We start from the raw sequence: 23,674 nt of genomic DNA, 5'->3' as shown, positions 1-23,674 counted from the left end.
CAATACTTTCTGCACTAAACTGTCCCTCAGTACAACATCTAAATGTTTCTTGAACACCTCCACAGACAGTGACTCAACCACGTTCCTGAGCAGCCCATTCCAGCACCTGACGACCCTTTTAGAGAAGAAATTTTTCTTAATAGCCAACCTGAATCACCTCTCACACAACTTGAGGCCATGCCCTCTCATCCTATCACTAGCTACATAGGAGAAGAGGCTGACCCTCACCTCTCCACAACATCCTTTCAGGTCATTGTAGATGACCTGAGTGATAAGATCTCTCCTGAGCCTCCTCTTTTTCAGACTAAACAATCCCAGTTCCCTCAGCTTAGTTGTAGTACATAAAAGCATTGCATGCCTTTTTACCAGCCACTGCATGTTTACCTGCACCAAATTGAAACAGCAGACTCTGGAGCATCTGTAAATACTGTGTGCTTTAGGTTCAGTCTCCAACTGTCAATGTGGCTACACTAGAGAGCTTTGGAAGAGTGTGTGAGAGACTGCTATCATCCCAGGCATGAGTTTTGCAGCAAATATGGGTCAGATATATCTGAGGCCATACTTGTAGGATTGCAGAAAGTAAGATCACTAAGTTTGTCATAAAGGCAGTCTTACAACACCAGATGTAAGCCAGTGTAATAACACATTTGGTATGTATTACAGAGCCAGTTCTATACGTGATAAACCATCTCACTCAGTACCTTGTTTTCATTGAAATTTGCAATGACAACTCCAACGAAAAGAGTCAGTCCAATCATGCAGCCAAGGAATACAAACACATGAATATAGATTCCATGGATCTGCACAGAAGGAAAACATGATTCATTGTTAAAACAAATCAAATTATGTGTTTTAAAATTCAAAGACTCTGCTGTGTTTCCTTACCGGCCCAACACGATGAATAATAACATCTCTGACTTCCACCCATCCTTTTAATGAAAGAACTTCAAATAGTGCCAGCATTGCATTCCCCACATTATCAAAATTAAAATTCCGAGGATTCGCCCTGAAATGGGAATACAAATAGGTGTAAACTCCAGCAATGAGGCTGTTCTATTTGCTATCCTTATTCCTTATAGACTTACAGACTAACATTTAAGTATCTTGTGAATTTGGTGTGAAAGACAGTCTCTGAAATACATAAAAGTTGTCTCAAGAAATAACAAAACAAGAGCAACAGCAATAAATACAGATAACTTCATTTTTCTTGATCCCTATATATGTTTCATTTTCTTATTCATAATCTGATTTCACGGTAATTAAAGGTAATTAAATCTGCAACATGTTGCTGCATCTTAGTGTTTTTGTTAATGAAGCAAAATACAACGGTCATGAAAAAATGCATTTGATGTCATTGGCCACATTCTCATAAACTTACCTGGAGGAGATGAAGCTCAAATCATACAAAAGATTCAGACTTCTAACTAAGTAAGATCACTTAGCAAATATTATTCATTATTTCATTATCACCATGGTGTAAAGCAAAATATAATGAGACGAAATCACATCTTGGCTTTCCCATACCATATGCTCTGATATTTTCTATCACTTGAGATTCCAGCTGAACGTTAAAAGTACCCTCTTTGAGTTAGGTTAGCACATTGCTGTCTCTGCAGTCTGAGATCTAACTAATTTTCAACAACTTATAAATGGAAATAGTTGGACTCCAGAAGAATTGTTGAGTGGTGTGTCATTCTGAAAATCCTAACAGTCAACGAAAAATAGAGCTCTCAGATGCTGCTTCATACTTGTTTTTATGTATCTCATTGTCATTTATTGTGGCCCTTATGTGTTGTTAATCTCCTGAATATTTGGCCAGACACAGCCAACAGGTGGCACAAATGTCCTTGAGGTAAAATATTTTTCTACAATAACAAAACATTCCCCAAAACTTACAGTTATGCTGATAAAGACAATTTTTGCTTATTTCTGGATCAAGCTAAAGTGGAATGAATTTGCTTACTTGTGGAAGAATTTGTCTGAAGCATACAGAATCAGACTTCTGCAGATGTCAGAGTTTCACTGACTGAATCACAGTATATTATTTCGTTAGTAGGATGGCTCTGAGTCTGCCACTGCTGGTATTTTCTTTTCCCACACATACACTCAATTAAAATAATTGTTGCTGTTTAGCTGATTATGCAAAATGTCAACCAACTTAAAATATAAACAATTAAAGAGGTTTTCTTTGCCTGTTCAGGTGTTACAAAATGTTAAAATACTTTATCAGAATATTAATCATAAATATATTGTTAGTTCTTAAAAAATTATTACTGCACTACTCTGCCAGATAGACCACAAGCATTTCCTACAAGGGACAGAGGAGGCAGTTGGTAGATGGTGTAGCTGAGGGCCACAGAAGAGATTTTAGGTATGATTTGTTCACTAGTTTTAGTGACTATTTATAGGCATGTTGATTTCTACTTATTTTTATTCACAGATTTTCCTATTCATGAATAGGTTCTGGTGTTAAGAAATAGACTCCAGTGTGTCTTAATAACATCACTAACTACACTGAAGTGACAATCTTGGTTCAAGGCAGTAATCATATGTCTAAGTCCTGGATTCACTAGCCATTTTCTTTTTCTTTCTGCTTTATGAATAGAATAGGCAACACTGGTAAAATTTCATATGCCGGACTTACTACTAAACATTCCAGAATTCTTACCTGTAATTAGTATTACTTACATATACTAAGACCCCTCCATCAGTAGTATAATGTCATGAGACTGGAGACATATTTTATACCAACAACTGAGTGTTTGAAGAAAGACAGTTCAAAGTGTAGCAACTCACCAGACTCGTGGCACCCAAAATCCAGGCTTTTTCTCTCCGGGTCTTAGCTTTAAATTGAGATTTTTGGAAACACTTACATTTATTCTGAAGATGCCATGACAATCTTCCTACAATAAAACAAACCACAGCTTGAGATTAAATAATGGTCTGGGCAAGAGGTTAGAATGCCAGTATAAACAGCGCCCTTGCCATAACAGGAAAACAATGTAAATGGAAATGATGAGTTATTTACAGGTTTAGAGTTAATAGTCATGGTCCATTACCCAAAGTAAAATGCAGGTTAGGAATAATTAAAAAAAACCACCACCTTCCTTCTTCCAGGATTGAGAGTGCTCATCATGTCGCAAAACTATCTAGCCTTTCACCTCTTTCCTAAAGGCCACTGCATTCTTTAAGTGATGATGATATTTGTCCTTAGGAATGCAAAGGTGTCATGGTTAATTCCATGTGATGCAGGGCATTTGATTGAATTTCAGAGCTTTTTCAGACAGTCCCCTATATCTGTAATTGCTTTCCTCTTTGACATGAAAACCCAGTCTTACCTTCATTCACTCATTCCTTTAATACCCTTCCCAGTCTTATCCTGCATCTGAAAATGAAAGTGCCCAAGATCTCCATCTGTCATATGAAAGTTCTGATTGCCCCACTTGCTTTCCCTAGCAGGCAGAAATGGCAAAGCATTTTGATGTGGGAATGCAGTTCTTACCCTAGAGATGATGTGAGGGTCGTTGCATTTAGCCAGTTTTCCAGCAAATAGCTGCACTCCAAAGCTTGCAAAAACAAGCATTAATGTCAGCAAAAGAATAGAAACCTGTGAAGATGAAATTAGACTTGAGAAAGGGGGTCAGATCCTTCTGCGCAATGCAGAGAGGATCATTTCATTGCATAAGCCTTCAGATAAGGCTTTCATGATGTTACTTTAGGTTCTTATGCAGTTACCAGGTGCTGTGTGATTAACATTATTAATATAACATCTAAGAATTGTAGATAAGGATCAAAGCTTTCTTGCACTCAGTACGATCTAGCTGAATTCTGCACACATAAGAATTTCCATTTGCTTTATAGAGAAATTTACAAGTACTTAAAATATGTGCATCTTTTGCTTTGCTGAATCAGGCTTTACTAATTAATCTGAGTAAGTCATTGTTAGTTAGTTAGTTCCAGGATAGTTACAATAAAGTTATGCATGAGCAAATAATGATGCAAATATCCTTAAGAGGATACAGCACCTATGAAATGCTAATTAGCTTTAAACTTTTTGTCCTTGCTCTACTACTAACTGACTGCAAAAATTTGGGAGCTTATCTTTTCATAACAACCTGATCTAACACAGCACTCTGTTCCGGAATAAAGTGTCTGGTTTTCAGACTGACACATATCAGTTAGGGAAAGTTGGGTCCCAAGGCAAGGGATTTTATTCTGAACAGGCTAATTTTCACCTTCTTTCCTCAACCAGAACAGTGAATAAAGGACAGATTTTCGTTCAGTAGTCTTTTTTTATGTAATTGTGGCCAAATATAGACTGGAAAAAGTAATATTGCTGAAAAAAAGCCAGTAGCATGGAAAAAAAGGATGATTACAGCAGTGTAATTTCGTATAAATGAAAATGAGTTATTTATATTCCTGATTTTTAAATTGTTTTGTGGTCATCTGCAGCTACTGTGAGAAGTAAACATACCACAGTGGAGAAAATTACCATAAACAATATAGAAAAATGGTATCTTCTTACTCCTACATATGATTTTTAACAAGAAAAATAACCCGTACATACCAAAAAGATTTCCTTAAAGCCACTAAACAGCTCTCGTACAACTTTCCTCATCTGAGGAACCAATTTGAATATTCGAAGAGGTCGGAGGCAGCGGAGCACCATTAAGAGCTGAGCTCCAGATTTGGCAGGGACGTTCTGAGGCATCCAGCACAGGAATATCAAACTTACCTTGAAGAGAGAAAGTAGAAAAGACAAAGAAGAATTATGACTATAGAGTTTTATCTGACATAAAAAGAGCGCAGGAGATCAATAAACGCTTCTCTTCCTTAAAATTAAAGGGAAGATTAAGGAAGAAATTACTAATTTAGAAAGAGGACTTGGATCTCCTATACCCTGGCTTACTGTCTAACTAATGGGCATCAGCTTCAGCCTGTCTTCCCCTTTGACTCAAGATTGATTTTATTCTATTTGGCAGATGGAATAGTTCCCAATGAGGAAATCAAAGTGGCTGATTCAGTGTAGGGACATGAACTCTTTTCTTGGACGAGGCCAGTATAATCTCTTTCTCCTCTTCTCGTTTCAGAGACTCTCCTGAAACCGAGACACTCTCATCCAGAACAGGTATTAACAGTATCCTCACCAGTTCTTCCCACTCCTTTATTACAAGTATAGGTAGTATTGTCACCATGGTGTTTCACCACATAAATACTGGGCATTTCAAAGTGTTTTCTGTTAGTGCACCTATGTCTTGTAACCTGAACAGTCTTTGACAGATGATAGCGGTTTATTAGAAAGCCTGTTAATTATTTCTGATTTTTGAGAAATATAAGGCCAGTGTTATTTATAGGGGGACAGAGATGAGAGTCCTATAAAGAATAAGTTAGTGTCCAAAAAATGGAGGACCAACCTGATACCACAAATTTGATTTAACAAGTAATTTGATGTGTTAGAAACAACAGCAGCTGTTTTAAAAGACAACCATCCTAACAAGATTCGCCAGTGCTTCTGACTTTCTTTTATACTGCTTTAAGATCACAAGCATGTTTAGAATCACCAAGGTGGACCACCTAAATTTTCCTTCAGACAAGCAGAGGATGCAGAGGGATTTCAGAAGGCTAGTGCACCCACTGATTATGCATACTGCAGTGGGAGCTTTGCAGAAGTATGCACATTTGTATTTATGGTAACAATGGAGTCTTCGATACAAATTGATCGTGACAAATTTTATGCAGCACATCTGTCTGGTGGATTAATCTCCAAAAGATTTAATCTAAACCCATCAAAGCAATTTTACTTAGCAATTTCTTCAGTTATAAAATATTTCATACTGTATTATGCCGCACACTGGTTTTGACACATTTGCTGGTATTTATTGTCATAAGTGAAGAGGAAATGGAACCCCTTCTCTTATAATGAGAGGAATGCAAGAAATTTCCAGGGAACAATGAAAACAGTAGAAATATTTTTTTTCCCTTAGGACCACTTCTGATGCAAATGCAACACAGAAAGACACTGCTTTGCTTGCCTTCTGATACAGTAAAACCAGCAACCAGGATGTGCCCTTCTGTCAAATGGCAGAGGCTTTTAAACATTTTTCATAAAGCAGAAGAACTGTCAAGAGGAATGGAAGCAATGAATGACAAAGAAACAGTCAAAACAATGATTCTCCTGCATAAAAATGCTAAAGTAAGGTCAGAGATCCTGGGGTCACTTTAGAATGAAAATAAAATCTGATCAACAAATAAACACTTAGAAGGGACCTTATAATCTAAAACCTACATTAAGTTATCAGGCCTTTATCACATCTGTGTATTTTTAGATGCCCGAACAAATATTTGTACACATAACTGACAGTACTGCAGGTGGATACAGTTGTGTTGGTACAGAAAGTATGCTACTGCACTTGCATCATGTTGCTGAGCCAAACCTTATTACCCTCCCAAACATTTATCTATCCAAAGATACCAAAACTAAGAATGCTACAGAAAACTCCCATAAATATAAAAACTTACAAGATATATAAATATGTCCATAACTCCTCCGAAATCCCTAATGACAGCTGTTGGTGTAAAAAACAGGCCATCTGCCATAATCTTCAGATTAAGCTCAATGCTCATGAATATTACAAAAACATATTCAGCAATCTGAAAATCAAAGCAGACAACATTTAGCAACAGGGAGTGGAGAATCACAGGGCGGCTGTGCTTCATTAAAGGTAACGTGATTCAGTATCAGTACCTGGAGTGTTGGAGCATGCATAACTCTTCTAAAAGGGGATTCAAACATCATGGAAATGCAGGAGCATATAGTAACGATGATCATGACCCAGTCCAGGTAAGTAACCAAACCCAGTAAGTCACTGTGAACAACACATAGGGATAACTATTACAGAAAGACTATGTCATTTGTATTGTGGCTACCCCACAGCTAAGCACTTATTTATGAAAAATAAATTGAATTGAGAAATGACAGAGAATTAATTGTTACAGAAATATATAGTAGAACTAGTGAAATTACAAGCAAGTAAGGAAGAAGAAAAGCCTGACTTAGAAACACAATCCTCTTTCTATTCATTCTCCCATCAAAATCCCTGGAAGGAAAATCTGCTTCTGGGAAAAAAAAATATGCAAGTGCATGCACACATACGCATGTGCTCACACACTTATACTGCAGGCTAATGCGACCAAGCAAAGTTACTTTTATAGTGCTTACTAAAGCTGATGGTATTTGGTATTTTTCACAGCTCCAGTAACAGGATCTGTTTTAGAACTATAAAAAAAAAAAAGAAGAAAAAAAAAAGAACAAAAAGAAAAAAAAAGAAGAAAAGATATAGTCATTTACATCACATTTTTGTCAGCATTATCATTATACCATGCATCCATCGCCTCAATGTAATTCATGACCGAAGTCAAGTATATATATTATTTTGGTTTTATTTCAAATGTCTGTGTTATAACATCAATACAGCTGTACCACTTCATGGCCTACCTATAATTTCCCTAACAATTCCTTGGATGGTTCGTTTTTTGGGTCTTGCTTTTTTAAAGGTCTTAATTTTATGCCTCGGTTGTGGGTGACTTGCTACTGAATTTTATATTGCAAAATGCTTTCTCAAGAGTTCTTTTTACCTCAGAAACCGGATCATTATCCTCAATCAACATAAAGTTCCTTTCACAAGCCTTATTTCTTTCTTTACTTGTTCGGTCATTTTCTGATGAATATTTTGTACCCTCCACATCTGATTTTTCCTGTGAAATGATCTTTCTTTCTCTACAGTATCCAAACAGCAATTAGGCAGTGAGACAGGCCTACATGCTCTGGATGCAATAAGCATGTATCCAGGCGATGCTCCAGCAATTATTTAGGCTTTTTATATAGAGCAGAATGGCTTTGGCCAGGAGAATCCTACCCAAGAATCCTACCCACTCTGTCCCAGTGGTTAAGGGCACTTTTTACATATCTTTCAAATCCTTGTAGCAAATCATGCAGAGAAAGGATCTGCACCGAGGAATACTATATCCCAAGTGAGGGCCCTAGTCATTGGGATGTGAAATTGCCATCACTTCCTCACTGAGCTTAAAGTGAAAAAAGGACTGACCTGACTTGAAGCATTACTGCAAGAGGAGATTTCATGGTTATGAACTGCAAGAAAGCAAGATGCACACAAGGAGAACAAGTTGCATCTTCCACAGCCCAGGATCTGCCACTTATACCCTTCCGTATTCAGAATACACCTGTTTTGGTGTCTTTCCACTGAACCCACTGATTTTTATGCCTTCTTAAGCTCATACCTTGTTCCCATATTGCATACAGCAGCATTCCTCAGCCTTTTTACTAGAAAAAATGCTGTATCCTATCTATTTGAAAAGGTCTCTATGAATATCCTGCTTGGCAACCTGGGTACAAATAAATATAATGTAGGCATATAAGTTAAACTGCTATTGACATAAATATCTTGTTACCCTGTTGTAGTTAGCATCCTAGATGGCACTGACACGTTTCAGAATTGGATGGAACTATATGTTTATGTGTTTTATTTTGCTTCTTTCATTTGAAACTGCTTCATGAGCCAGTGGACCACAATTAAGTTAGCAATTACAGAGTAAACTTAGGCACCTAACTCAAGGATATGTTTTTATGTAAGGGGCAGAACACTTTTAATAAGGGTGTTGTGAAACTGATTATCTAACCTTTCCGTTCTACCTAACAGTAATTTGTTGAAGGACACAGAGAGAAATCGATAGCCAAGCATGCACTGAAAACCAGGCCTTCCACATACCAAGCTTGTGGCCCTGAGTCATCCTCTGTCTGAGGCTGCTGGCTGGAAAGATGACATGTATTGAGCCCCAAAATAAGGATGCCAGCCATAGACAGAGGTATAAACAAAGAGTTGTAAGGTGGTTTTATATCAAGCTTTTTCTTCTGAGAACATGAAAACAAACGCCTGTCTGAATCAACAGCTGATACGAAAGAAACTTACGCATTAAAGCGAGCTCTTACAACCACTCGGCAGAAATTCCTGAACCTGTGCTCACGACCAACTATGAAAAGCGGTTTGTCAAAATACGGGTGATTCTCTCTCAGCTCCTCCTCTTGGACTTTCCTTTTAAAAGACAGAATGTAAATTATTAAGTGACACGTATTATACCGGCCAAAAATGTCTCTCGTTCTCTCTCATCATTTTTTTTTTCCTTCATATAGAGAATATTTAATATAGCAAAGTGTGCATTCATACTCTCCATTTTTAAATACCTTTTCATTTCAGCTTGTTCTTTTTTTTCTTGGATCATCTTTATCTCACTGTCTTCTCTCTGTGCATTTCTGTATCTCACAGTGTTGGAGTGCTAGAAGGAAAACAGTCTCTTTTAAATGAGGTCCGTGAGTCGTTTTTTAATGTTTCAGATGAAAGCAAGATATGATATTTTACATGGAAATATTCAAATGAAAAACCTTTCTTTCCAAATGCACTGCATGTTAACTCGGTCAAGCATATTGTACAGTATTTTCTATCTACAGTAAGGGTGGTTTTATGTTCAGTTAATTTCAGTTTTAATGTCATGTGTGAAGTACTATCCAATGCAACTGTTAATATTAAAAACAAAGGTATCATAATCTCAGTTGTTATGTCCTAACTGGAATGCATGCCATCGAAGGAACAGGAGTCAGAAAGAAAAGGCTTTAGGTATACTTTCAGTTTCTAAAATCTACTGCATGTACTGCTTGGCAAAACAGGGGAAGACAGTGAGTTGGGCACAACATACAGGAAGTGACTGCACAGACATATGAAGAGGGGAGGCTGAGTGAAGATGAATGTCTGGACTCATCCAGTGGAGAGTACAATACATATTGCTGTTCAGAGTTCAGTGAGACTTTGGACCACTTCTGAAGGGTAATGTCAGGTGTTACCCTTACTATCAGACATAGTCTACTTGAAGATATATGTTACCTACAGTTTCTTTCAACCATCATGCAAAGTAATTCAGTAATTACTTCTTATGCAGCTATTTTCAGATATGAAGTGCATTGAGAGAATGGCTGCCACAGTTAGAAATGGAGGGACTAAAATCTCCCCTTGACATAATATTACAAATTTGCAGAAATGAAGATGCGCTTGACTGCATGAAACTATACCACAGCAAAATCTGTGAACAAAATATGTGACTACCATTCTCCCTTTTAGTTTTTGTCCTTTTGTCTGGCAGTTTTCAAGTTTGAAAAATAATGTTAAATTTCCACTGGGAATTTTGAAGTGTTGTTTCACCAGCCTGAGTCATTTCTGTAATTCTAGAGTAAGGTCTTTTGAGGTGTCCTGTATAGCAATTTTATTTTTCCTAATGGAGTGTCTACAGCTTCAGGATATCGATCTCAGAAAGTGCTTCAAAACCACTAAGTTTATCAGTGATATAGCCATGCCAACAAATTGTTTTGAGGATTCTAATGCAATTATAGTATTTGTTTTATGATTTCAGGATTTCAAAAGATAAACTGTAATCAAGACCATAGGCAGACATTAGCTTTACACAAGCATTCATTATTTAGTACATATCCGATTTTTTATATTCCCAAACTGAAACTATCTTTTCTATGAGGACTTACATCTTGAGTCAAGGTTTCAAGAGATTTTCCTCTACTGATTCGCTGGCTGTTGGAACCATGTCTTAGCGATCTGAAATAATCATAATCAATTTAACGATACATCTCAAGACGAAATTTTGACCTTTATAGGGTGGCCATTATAAAGCACTGCTCTCCAGCCATACATTATCTCAAATTCATATCATTTTTTTCTCACTTACATCAGAAGGTTATATGTTCTTCAATTGTTTTCAATCCGGTCTAACATAAGTCAGTTTCTTTCCTTCTGATCTTTAAATTGATAGCTTTGTAGTCAGCAAAGGAAATGGCATTTGAAATAAAAGGGCTTTTTTTTCCATTTATACACTACAATGAATTTCATTATGGTTATAGTGAAGAATGAGGAACACAGCTCTTTGCAGAAGTAAGTAATTTTAGCTTTACACATACCTGGTATTGCTCAAATTTAACTCTGTTCATTGCCTTCATTTTAAGACCATTTTTAAACCATTCTTTCTGTCCATTTACCTGCGTTCTTGTCGTATATGATGCTGGACACTAAGTATTGACCTTTCCTTTGCAGGCTGCCCCTCAAAGGATCCACTCAGCATGCGTTGCCTAGTGCAGGCCCTACAAAAAAATATGTTAATAAAAGCACATAACTTTCAGTATAAACGATAAGTTCTGAGGTAGTGCATTCAGACAAGTCAGCCTGGTTACCTGGTAGCTAAGTGAATGATTGAACAGATAATAACAATAAAGCAGCAAAATACTTTCCATGAAAAGATGCTATTTCCAAAATAATGGTCCCCACTCTGCAACATAACCAGTCATTTGATAAACCTTCTTCGCATCTTGTCGTCTTCGAGAGTCTTTTCGGTTTGCCACAGAATTTATGTTCCCCTCAGACTTCATTCACTGAATGTGAAAAGAGTCATCAGTAACATCAGCTCTTCAGCAATAGGGATGGGAAAGTAGAAGTGCAGCTGTCATTTCAGGGTATCTCCCTTTCAGAGGTGTACTTGGCACATTTTCACATGCTCAAGACTTACAGCATATCTTTGAGTGCGACCAAATATTCATTGAAATGAAATGCTATGCATTGCTGATAGCCTGTAACATGAAAAATCTGATTTCCAGGAAGGCATTTCAGCATTTTGTTATGTGCTTTGTTTTTTGTTTTTTGTTTTTGTTTGTTTGTTTTTTCTCACCATTTATTTGCACCATTTTCATTTTGGTTTTACTGAATTTTGGCTGACACAGCATATCATACATTATCTTGTCAGAAATCAGCACGTCATTCAGAGACCTGGTTAGTAAACACGCTACAGCAAACACACAAGACCCAGCTGGTGATATTTCAAACTTTTTAATGAACTGAATCTCCTTTTTTTTTTTTTTTTTTGGAAAACAAACAAACAAAAAAACCTACATGATATTAGAGTGACCACTCTGTTCACTAGCCTAAGATTGGATAAATGCTCTTCTTGACAGCATGGCATGATCATGCTAGATGGAAAAAGGCTTCCCGTGTTATTTATACACTATGACTTTGTCTTTCATTCTTTTCTCTAATTTTAGTTCTTTCGAATTTAAACACATTAACGAAAGGTATATGGATCCAAAGTGAGATCTGGAACAAAAATGAGAAGCTGAGAATGTCTGTCAATGTCATCAAATGCAATCATACTATCACACGAGAAAAATACATTGCGCTACACTCATTACAGAGTTTCGTATTCTCACTGTCATTTGTGCCTTGCTGTTTCAGCACTCCATCCAACCAGTCATTTCTTCTGGATTACAGAAGACTTGACAGAATCAACTGAGAAGAAGGAATGTCAGGGAGTCAACCTTTATTATCACCTCTCAAAGCAGGATCTATCATGTCTACACTGTGATAAGCAGATGTTTGGCTCACTTGCTTTTCCATATTGACAGTGTCAATGCCTTCATAGCTCCCTAAATATAACACAATGACCTGTAACACAGTGGATCTATCACTTGGCACAAAACCATAAATCAGAGTAACTTCTTACCAGTAGATATGCATCAGTAATTTTTTTGTTTGTGTTTACAGGAGGCAGATGAAATCCTGTGATGTTCTGTGCTTGTGCAGATTTTAGAAGGTAGTGACTAAGTCTGGATTTTGCTCCTGATGACAATAATCATAATCTGAGCTTAACTAGTTTATTTGTTCTGAGAAACACATTGTATCAAAGCCTGGCAGTAAGGAAGAAAGAAGCCACAATATGAGAGTAACTGAGCATCAGCACAGGCTGCCCAGAGGCTGTGGGGTCTCCTCCCTGGAGCTCTCGAGAAGCCGCCTGGCCATGGGCCTGGGCACCCTGCTCTGGGTGGTGCTGCTGGAGCAGGGGCTGGGACACAGGGACACAGAGGGCCCTGCCTGCCTCAGCCAGCCTGGGGTGCTGTGAACCGTGCTTTAATAGACACCAGAATAAATATTATTTGTTCCTATTTCTCTGGAGGAAATTAAAGACTGCCTCTTTGTAAATGACTTGCATGCAGCCCTATAAAGGACTAGAAGATGTATGATCCCACATTTTGCTTACGTGACAGAAGTTTCCTAATTTTCTCTGTTCCTCAAAAATCCATCACTGATGACTCAAGAAGTAGGTGGAAAAGCACAATAAATGTAGATTAAATTATCACATTAAATAGATTACTTTAATCTATTAATTTACTTTTAACTAGTAATTTAAGAAATCCTTCTTCTGCCTTTGAATTTTTTCTTCAGAGAAGAATCGATGAGAAGTCCTCCTTAATACAAAGACGTGGCACAAGCCAGAAGGACCAAGTGCAAATCAGTGGGATTGAAATTGGAGAGACTTATTTCCAATTATGTCCTGGTACCTCTGAGAACATTGGTAAGTTAAAACAAAGGTTCTTTTGGATTCTCCTCCCGCTCTGCTTCAGACTTTTCCAGAAAAGGAAAAAGTTCAGGGCTGATGGATGAATTCAGAAAAAACAAACAAACAAACAAACAAAAAACAACAAAAAAACACCAAACCAAGAAACACACAGAAAACCCCACATATGTATTTATATAAATAACTAAGAATACGTTTTGAAAATGTGAGGTTTTCTCTCAGTCTTTACATTTTCTGTGTGTCATAGCGTACATAAAATGCTAAAGCAACTTGACAATTCTGTAACTCCATGGGCACTGATAGCATTTTTCAGTTGTAATACAACAAAGAAATTAATTACAAATGTTTTACAAAAAAAAAAAAAAAAAAAAAAACTGGCAAGAAATCTGTTTCTTGAATATTTTTAAGGATTTTTGTTTAAGACAAATAAATCTTTTATCTATCCATAACAGCAATGCTTGTAAAATCAAGATATATTTGTGTAGTTGAAGTGCCCTAAGTTTTCTTAAAAAGGAATACTTAGGTCTTACACTCAGTAACATTTTGACAGAGAGCATTCACTGGAATTAGTAATTGTGTTTCATAAGAATGTGTTTAAAGACAGATAAAGTTGCACATTAACTTCCACAGTTCTATTTGTGCAGTATTCTTACAGACTATTAAAAAGACCTAGTGAGCTGTAATATTGCTTGGATAACATGTAAATCCAGGAATCTTCCAAGCAACTTCACAATTTAGAAATCATGCTGAATTCCTATTGCACTGTTCCCCATAAAACTTTGCCCTACAACATCTAATCCTGCAGCTGTACTTCTCAAATGAGTTATTAATACTTATACTAATTATTTCCCTGGGACTAGTCATTGATAACATTCTAAAAATGCACCTGCTTTGGTGACAGTGTAAATATAAAGTCAAAGTGATCTATGATCTGTTGGCACTGCTGATGCACATTATATCCACAATAATCACTCTAACGTAAAACTGACAGTGGCATGAAAATCTACAGCATAGCATTACGCAAACAAGTCTTGTAGACTTAGGTGTGTATTGCTTACTTTCAGTACTGAGTACTTACTTTAAGCAGAGTACCAAAATGAGCAATTATTATCAAAACATCAGGAACCCCTTCTACAGAAGTCACACTTCTGGAGTCTTTATCACTGTACATTTCCTACTTGGAAGATGATTACCTGTAGTCTGTGCTTTCAAGCATACAATCTCCATGAATATTTATTTGCACAACTATGTAAGAACGAGGCTGGAATTCCCTAGATAAAGTCAGTCTGTTTACATGGAGTTATTATTGGGTTAATTGTGATGGAAAAAGTGAAAACAGTTGAAACAGAATCCTTCTACACATCACAGAACACTACTGAAGAACTTCTCTCTCACTGCTCTTTCAGCGTGCAGCGTACCCAAAGAGCCAATTATCTTTGATAATGAAGGAACAGACATACTACAAAGGGACAAACTATCATTAATATTATACGTGCAGTAACATTAATGAAAAACAAAGTCACAAGACATTGACATCACCTTAGGATTTTATTGATTGCTGTTTCTTTTTCCAGCAGATTTCTTGCTCTGATGCTGAAAACAGATTTACGGAGCTATAAAATCAAGAGAGAAAAAAAAAAAGTACATTTTAATTATCATAAAATAAAGCATGCATATTGATAGACCAATGAAACATAGGACTGAGAATATGTAAAATTAAACAAATATATTCTCCATAATGCAGATATTTTTTCACAGCTTGTGTCCCTGATGTTATTTGCCACAAAACAAGCACTAGAAAAAGATGAAAATTTGAAGAGCAAGTTTATTGACAGCGTAAAGGTCCTAGCCTTATCTTACAGCTTTTGATGCTCCTGTCCCAGTCCTTTGCCAGTTCTGGTACAAAGAAGCAGATAAGTTTGTTGATTAGCACTAATATTATTCCCTTTAGCGCAGATTTCTTTTCTCCCCTACTTGGCCAAATAACACCTTTGTCATTGTTGCATTTCTCCTGCCTACTTCTGATCCAATTTTAAGCATATTCTTGCAAAAACTTTTCAAGAGTTCCCAAATATTAAACGAAACAACGAGGTTCCAAGAAAAAGCATACACTTAATTCCCTCCCCCAAAATGGAGGAGTTGAGGAGTTTCACCTATGATGAGCAGAAAGCCTCCAGCACTTTATAAGAATTAACTCTGCCAGCTGTTTGAAGATCATTATCTTAAAGCAAATATTAGAGAGATTTAGGAGCTCCTAACAATATACACTTTTTTTTTTTTTTAATCAATCTGAAATGGACATTCACTAAAAGCTCTTTATTATAAATAATGCATCAGTTTAATTGAGTGTGTCTTAAGGATTAATTACTTACGGACTTGAGATTATTTACAGATGTATTAATTACAGATTTCTGAAAAGCTACCGCAAATCCAAAGTCACTCAACAACAATTTTGCTAGAACTTTTCTCAAGACTTAGATCAACTCTGATTCATGGTAAGACGTCTCACTGTAAGGAAAAACAGAAGCCTAGAAAATATCTTAAAAATTATTTACTTTGGCTCCCCTTAATAAAATGGCTGTTGCTTTTAGGCCCCACTTGTAATAACCAGTTAAATATTCCGTAGACATGAATATTTCACATATTAAAATATATTTCCATGGGCTTAAAATCATTTATAGGACTTTAGCATGGTACTTTACTATGGGTTCAAATACATCTTGTAGTAGGAAAAGCAGTGGCAACTCTTTCACATCTTTATCTTTTCTAATGTCAGTAATTAGCAACTGGAATCTCAGAGAACTATTCTTTTTTTCTTGCACCAGGCCTGGAAAAAAAGATCCAAACCCCAATAGCACCTATTTTTTTGCAAGGTGTTAGCTATTATTTTTTTAAGGGCAACGTTAAACTTATGGGGATAATGATGGTGAAAAACTTTCTTATTTCACTTTCCTTTTTTCTTGATACAAATAATTGGCTTGGAATAATTACAATTAGATCAAATACCAGGGAAAGATGAGTATTGCCTACTAATGCCTGACATCCATTTAATTCTAACGTCAATTATTTGCTTGTTAACAGATAGAAAAATAAAAGATTTTGAACAGAAAAAGCACTAATTTCCTTCCCAATCCAGTTTTTGCTCATACAGTGTCAGAAAAAATGAGTCAAATTGAGTTTTCTGAATTTTTCTACTGCTTCCTATCTGCCATAGGTCACTTCCTTTATGTGTTTAAAATAGATGCAAAAACACTTTGGTATTAAGTGAGTGGCCCACAAACAAAAAAAGTTCACCCAGGCTGTCAGAAAGAGAAGGTGTCCTGGAAAAGCAGAGCATTTGTACAGGTACATTTAGTGACCCTCCCTGCCATCCAGTGGCAGACTAAGATCTAAAGAAAAGCTTCTAACAGGTCTACGGCAAGGGCTATGTATGTCTACTGAGTCCTCTCTCCAGTCAGTGAGACTTACGAAGAAAACCAGCTATCAAACTTGCAGCACTTGAAATTCAGTGGAACACCACTGAATTTATCTTAAATTTTAAATACTCAGTAGAGGCAATACAAAATAATATTTTTAGATGTGTACACACACCCAATGTCTCACACTTAAAAGTATCAGCTATCAAATAGCAATACACATATGTCAATACTCATGTTGAAGGAAATCAAAGATTACTACAGATTTTTAAATGTGTCTGCATTAGATAAATGAACCAGCCTGTTTCCTGTTTAATTTTTCACATTTGCATAGCACACCAGGCAAATGCAATGGAACTGCAGAAATAGAAAATGAGGTTGGTTATCACTGTGTTGTTTAATAATGCCTAGATGCTGCATGTTGGTGTAGAAGGAGGCTGGCAATTAAAAACTTCTGATACCTGCTGAGTTCTTGACAGTTGTAGAGGAAATTACTGGCAGTTTTAATTTGGAAAAGACATTACTTGATTAGATGATACAGAATTAAGTAAGTGTACTATAATCTACTGAGGCTATTTTAGTGCCTATCTCTTTAGCCTGCTGTTTTTTTTTTTTTTTTAGTATAGATTGTGATGTACTATGAGGGCATCCTCAAGTGTACTGCTATTCATATTTATTTATTTATTTACGCAGGCTGTAAGTACACTTAGAGCAGAAATAACAGTGCCATACAATGTTCTGCTGTAGAGCAATTTTTTTCTTAGCATAAGACACCATCCTGAGATCACCTAACAGCATCTATTAGTCTTAAATATGTTTTCGAGGTTTCTTAGACTTATAAGGAACAGCTGTAACAGGTCAGTAAGGTACCAGTAATACTTCTTGGACAAAATGATTTTCGATGGAAAACATGTGCTTCCATAATACCATGAATGAAACATCTCTTGATTTCCACATTCCTTTCAGTTTGTTTATACAACCATGCCTGTGGACACAGAAATAGGAAATCTGTATGTAGTGCCTCTTCCACAAGTACTGGCACCCTTCATTGCTGCTGTAGGTAGGAAAGACTTCGGGCAGACAGAATGACTCAGTCCTGCCAGCGTGAACTTGATCTGAATTCTGCATTCCCATATAGTTCTGTTTGTCCAAAGTGACAGGGACAAAGCAATGAACCACTGCATCCGCTGCAAAGGCAGCTCAATCACAGAACATTGTTGCTCTGCAAGTGCCATCTGCTGCTTTGGAAAGGTACTGCAGACACGTTTAATGAAAATCTTTAGTAGCATATTTAAAAATTCGAGGCTTTCTACCCTGGAAGAAAAAGAAACAAACAAAACAAAACAAAACAAAAAAACCCAACGAATTCTTTGCATGAGATTTAAGGAAAGTATCACATAACAGTATCTTTGCCAAGCAATGACAAGCAATAATTGTGGGTCAGTTCCATAACCGAAGTGTACTGGCGTGGCAGTGCTGACTTCAGGGGGATCTGTAACAATCCATAATGGTGTAGATATGTCTCACTTGTTCTAAGTTTTGAGAAATGCCACTTGTTATCAAACTTTTGACACCTCGAGTACTGTGTCCAGTTTTGGGCCCCTCGCTGTAAGAAAGACATCGAGGCCCTGGAGCGTGTCCAGAGAAAGGCAACAAAGCTGGTGAGGGCTCTGGAGCACAGGCCTTATGAGGAGCGGCTGAGACAGCTGGGATTGTTCAGTCTGGAGAAGAGGAGGCTCAGGGGAGACCTTACTGCTCTCTATAACTACCTGAAGGGAGGTTGTAGTGAGCTGGGGGTCGGCCTCTTCTCTTATGTGACTAGTGATAAGACTAGAAGGAATGGCTTCAAACTGCGCCAGGGAAGGTTCAGGCTGGACATTAGGAAATACTACTTCTCTGAAAGGGTGCTCGGGCACTGGAATGGGCTGCCCAGGGAGGTGGTGGAGTCACCGAGCCTGGTGGTGTTCAAAGAGTGTTTGGCTGTTGTGTTACATGTGGACATGGTTTAGCGAGAACCATTGGTGATGAGTGAATGGTTGGACTGGATGATCCTGCGAGTCTTTTCCAACCTTAGTAATTCTATGATTCTATGATTCTATGACTTTTCTAGTGATGTGTTTGTGGTGTATAAACTCCAGCAAGCACTGCATCATATAGCAATTGTTTTTAACTTGAATTTGACAAAGAATTTTGTGTTATCAGCAGGTTAAGCTGTGTTAAACTATGAGATGACAGCGTAATGTTTTTGTATCATGGCAGAGTTGGCAGGAGAGACAAAGTAGTGTTGGTGTGCATTCTGCAGCAAAAGGTGAGGCGAAGTCACAAGAAAATAGCAACATACAAATGTCTGAAAAGTGTAGTTAACAATGACAAAAAAGTGAACACAATAGATTTTCCTGAGGCAATCTCCTAAGTGTTATATGAACATAAGCATTTCAGCTTAGTGCTCTAAATAGCAATCCTTTATAAGCAACTGCAGGACCGAATGGGAATACTCTTCTGAATCATGCCAGAAATTCCAAGCAAGGGGAAAAAAATCATCCAAACTTTCTGTTTCAGTTTGGGATTTGTTGAATGGCAATTGATTTATGCAGGCTTGCTGAATTAACAGATTGTTAGGTATTATATCGTTATTTAAACATGTACATTTTCATGGGAAAATATGAGAAGTCAATGCAATAAGTGATATTTTAGAGTTATATTTAAGAAACAGTGAGGAAATAACATTTATTTGTGGAGAATCTGTTTAAGACTTGAGCATTCCATTAAATACAAGATATTTTTGGCCCACAAGAGTTTGCTGTGTAGCCTCTCAAAAGCAGGCATAATTACTTTTTCAAAGACATCCTGTTTATGTATCCTTGGCCTGAAGATACCAGACTATCAAAACAAATGTGACAGAAGACTAAAAAGTGATGGAAAGCAAACTACAAGACTGCAAATTGTTGAGAGGCACCTAACAAAATCTTTAAAAGAACTGATGTAGGATAAACGTCTAAATCACATGGAAATCAGTGGGAAATTTCTAAAGCTCTTTTGAAAACTTTGCTTGATGCTTGCAGAATCATAAAGGATGCAAGGAATCTCTAGAGATCCATTTCCCCCACTCAAAGTAGAACTAATTTTCAGCTTTGAAAATCTGTCCCTTGACAAGGCTGTTCCGTGTAAGAAATAGGCTCACAAAACAGTCATGAAAGTAGTCTACCATTGGATAAGTGCAACAAGGAGTCAATTATTGTCTCTTTTGATCAGATGTCTAGAAGAAGTGGGCATAATCTCCTTAACTCTCTAGAGTCACTGACCTGGAATAGTCTTCATTCCTTTTGTAGATCTTGATTGCTGTCTGTTTCTTAAGGAAAGCCAAGCTATTCTAATTAGCTGATTATTGGTCTGGAAAATCTACATGGCCCTTCATAACCAGAGATCTTTTTCAGTAAAGTCTGAAAATGTGGACAAAGCTAATACCAGCAAAGTTATAAATCCCCTCAAAAATTAAAGAGGATGCTAATAGTTCATCTCAAACATAAACAGGGAAGCTCCAGGAAAGAAGAAGAATCCTCCCTTAAATGTCTTGACTTTACTTTGAGTAAAAGTAGTAAAGAGGGCTCATGGCAGCCAGCAGAAGGATGCACTCCTGGCCAAGCTGATATGGGGATGTGATACACTCTGCTGGATGAACAGCAGTGGAGCAAGAGGCTCCACTCCACACCTTCAGTTCTTGAGGACTGAGGGAAGAAGGGACTGCTTGTCTGGGATGGAATGGGAACAGAAGAAGACTCTATGATGCAATGGGAGTATCGAGTCAGAGGTAACCTGGGTTGGGGGAACAAAGATGAACAACTTCTGGCTGTACAAGCACATGCATATAATTCCCTTCACTAAAACAAAGTGATCATGATTATATTTAATCAATTCTTGCAAGTCTTATGAGTGGCAAGGGAGATCAAGGGGCTTGGAGAAAGAGATCTGGAGTCTTCTGTATGATCAGAGAAAGGGAGAATATAGCTGAACTAGAAGGGTTTTTCATCACACCTTTCTTCACTCTGCAGAAATGTATGCTCCTCTATGTTACATGAAGGTCACTCTGAAAGTAATGTCTTCTATTGATTTGCATGGAAACTACAACAGATACAAAAAGCATAATAACATTACTTAATAGTAGAAATTATCAGCTACAAAACACTATTTTTTGACATAGTTACCACTATTCGGGATGCATTTTTGCCAGCGTTGAACAAGTGCCTACATGCCACACTCATCAAAACCTGCTGCACCAGCGGAGGTGACCCACTGTTGCTGTCGTCACTGCTGAAATGCACCACTCACCACCTCACTGTTTTCAGATCCACTTTTTGGTTTCCATAAATGTACAGCAAGCAATGATGATTGCCAAAGGGTCAATTCAACGACACATCTTTGCTTTGAACGCACTTCCATATCAGATGTCATTTTTTCAGACTGCCCCTCTGCTGCCGTCTATCACAGAGCAAAGAAATGTAACGGAATGTTGGCAGGAAGGTTCAGCCTCTACTGCCATATCACCACCATCTCTCTTTGACACTGTAGGCCAACATAATAAAATAGGAGGTGTTACTTTCAGAGCAGGCCGCATAATACAGGAGCTGTAACAATTTTGACATGTCTGAATTTTGGTTGATTGAAGAAACATGAGGGGTATATCAGTCCCTTGTGTTTTAAGGCACCTTGTATCAAACCTTCAATCTGTAAATGCAAAACTGATGAAATAGAAAGATAATGTCTGATAGAAGTGACAAATTATGGCACATTGAAAATGACAGAGAACGCAGTCCCCAGTTACCTTTGTCTCAGAACGTAATTGAAAATTGGGCAGAATTCTTAGCACACTATATAGAGGCAAGAGTGGCAGAGCAATTTAAAATCATCAGTAGCCTGAGACAGACCATTACGAGAACAGTGCCTTGTTATTATTACAGTTCTACCTTCTAAAACATTACAGGATGAAGTGTGAAAATACTTCATGAGAGTATAGTTTACAAGTTTGTCTTTTTCTGTAAGTTATTTTCTATTACTGTAATACTATATAATATTTATATATGTATATTATTTTACATTATTATTTTATGTTGTTATTTACATACAGGAATATTGTTATTTATGTCTTTAAACGGAAAAAAAAAAAAAACCACATTCAAATCCCTAAAAGATGCAAAATAGACAAAGAAGTGTCCTAATTAATTTTCAGAAAATCTGAAATGCATCATGGTGTTTCCATCTATTAACTTCATTAAAAAGATCTCCGTAAGAACAGACATGGAACAAAAATAATCTCCTTTGAAAATCAAGGCTGTAATAATCAAGAAATGATGGATTCACAAGCCATTCTTATTCTATCAGGTAGATTGTTTTAATAGCTCTTCTGAACATTTTATCTAAATAGCTTTTGGCAATATCCTGCAGATGACATAAATAGGTAAGACTGAAGAACTTGTCTAGGTTTAGTTAACAAGAGATATAAGGGCAGTGACATTGTGGACAGAGATCTCAGATACTCAGTGAGAGGAGATTAGGATACAGTTTATGTGATTTTTGTTGATATTTATCCACAAAGTTCTGCAAAAAATCCCTTAGAAAAAATATAGTCTTAGTGCTTACATATTAGTACCCCTTTCTGCTTGGAATTCATGTGCAATTACAACTTATTAGCTTCTGTTATATTCTAAATTAATGAGATATGGTTATTTTTTTTCAAATCACATAGCTAACAGAATAATCAGGAACACAGCAGAATTCTATTGTACTTTTTGTGCACAAGTTCTGCTTTGCACAGTAGAACCTTCAAATAAAAGTTCAGAAGAGGCTGACTAACCTTGAACATTAGCTTATGACAAGAAGTGCAAATTCACTTCAGGAAATGATCATTCATGGATAAATATTCTACCCTAGTTTCTCTTCTCATAGGAATATAGTCTATAAGAGTGTCTTTGTGCCTGATGATTTTCTAAAAGGTAACTTAGGACATTCTGTTTTCAGTACCAAAAAGTTTTTCAGCTCTTACAATTACAAACAACTTCTGCAAAGAAAAGCCCTTTCAGAATATCCTCAGAATGTAAGTAGTTCTTTTTGCAAGAAACAGAATAGTTAATGAAAGAAGATGAGAGCAGATCAGAAGACATGCTGGAACAAAATACCACATTAAGTAACAACATCAAGAATAGATTACATGTCTCAGCAGCTCAGAAATGGAGTATCCATGATGCTAACCAAACATGCATTAAAAGTTGTGGTCAGTCTTGTGTGTTGAACGTGTGTGCAAAATAATAAGCAGATAAAATCATTAACATTCCCTGAGGTGCTGAAAACAGATTTCTACATAAACCAAGGGGAGTTGATCTCCATGGAAGTACTCGGACCATTCCAGGATGAGGCTTATAATTGGGTTGATGTTTGTGTCCCATCCCATCTAACTTTAACAGATATCAGCAGGATCATATCTGGGAATGAAGCCAAACAGACACATACAAAAAACACAACCACCAGATGCAAAGCCCAGCAGCCCACCTGCTAAGTAACACAGGTCATCATGAACATATCACCTTGGTGCCCTGTTTTGCGTGCTGACCCCACAAAGAACGCAGAACCCAGCATGAGGTCTGCTGCTTAATATTCATAGTCCTTCATGGTAATAGCTGTGGCTACCTTCGAGATCAGCTTTCTCTTTTTGGCCATCACCTCCCATCATACAGCTGCTGCTGTAACTAGGAAATCAACGGGAGAGGCATATGGTGTGGGAGGCAGAGCTTCCA

General features: G+C 37.1%; 1 protein-coding gene across 3 annotated transcripts in view; it reads right to left on the bottom strand.

Annotated features, from left to right (window-relative positions):
- NALCN (sodium leak channel, non-selective) overlaps positions 1-23,674 on the bottom strand; it is a 214,682-nt gene that overhangs the window by 20,489 nt on the left and 170,519 nt on the right. For 2 of the 3 annotated variants that reach the window (XM_040653961.2, XM_015274986.4), the window contains exons 18-30: positions 15,013-15,086; positions 11,111-11,212; positions 10,604-10,673; positions 9,260-9,351; positions 8,988-9,110; positions 7,220-7,276; positions 6,746-6,866; positions 6,520-6,651; positions 4,568-4,735; positions 3,503-3,607; positions 2,797-2,903; positions 886-1,006; positions 702-800 (exon numbers count right to left, since the gene is read on the bottom strand). In XM_040653961.2, the coding sequence (XP_040509895.1) occupies positions 702-800; positions 886-1,006; positions 2,797-2,903; positions 3,503-3,607; positions 4,568-4,735; positions 6,520-6,651; positions 6,746-6,866; positions 7,220-7,276; positions 8,988-9,110; positions 9,260-9,351; positions 10,604-10,673; positions 11,111-11,212; positions 15,013-15,086 (1,371 nt within the window). The remainder of the gene's footprint in view (positions 1-701; positions 801-885; positions 1,007-2,796; positions 2,904-3,502; positions 3,608-4,567; positions 4,736-6,519; positions 6,652-6,745; positions 6,867-7,219; positions 7,277-8,987; positions 9,111-9,259; positions 9,352-10,603; positions 10,674-11,110; positions 11,213-15,012; positions 15,087-23,674) is intronic. The other variant, XM_015274991.4, reaches the window with a different exon arrangement.

The sequence above is a fragment of the Gallus gallus genome, chromosome 1 (genome assembly GCF_016699485.2).
Source record: "Gallus gallus isolate bGalGal1 chromosome 1, bGalGal1.mat.broiler.GRCg7b, whole genome shotgun sequence".
Classification (NCBI taxonomy): Eukaryota; Metazoa; Chordata; class Aves; order Galliformes; family Phasianidae; genus Gallus; species Gallus gallus.
Note: the sequence above shows the minus strand (reverse complement) of the source record. Positions and strands in the feature narration are given on the sequence as shown.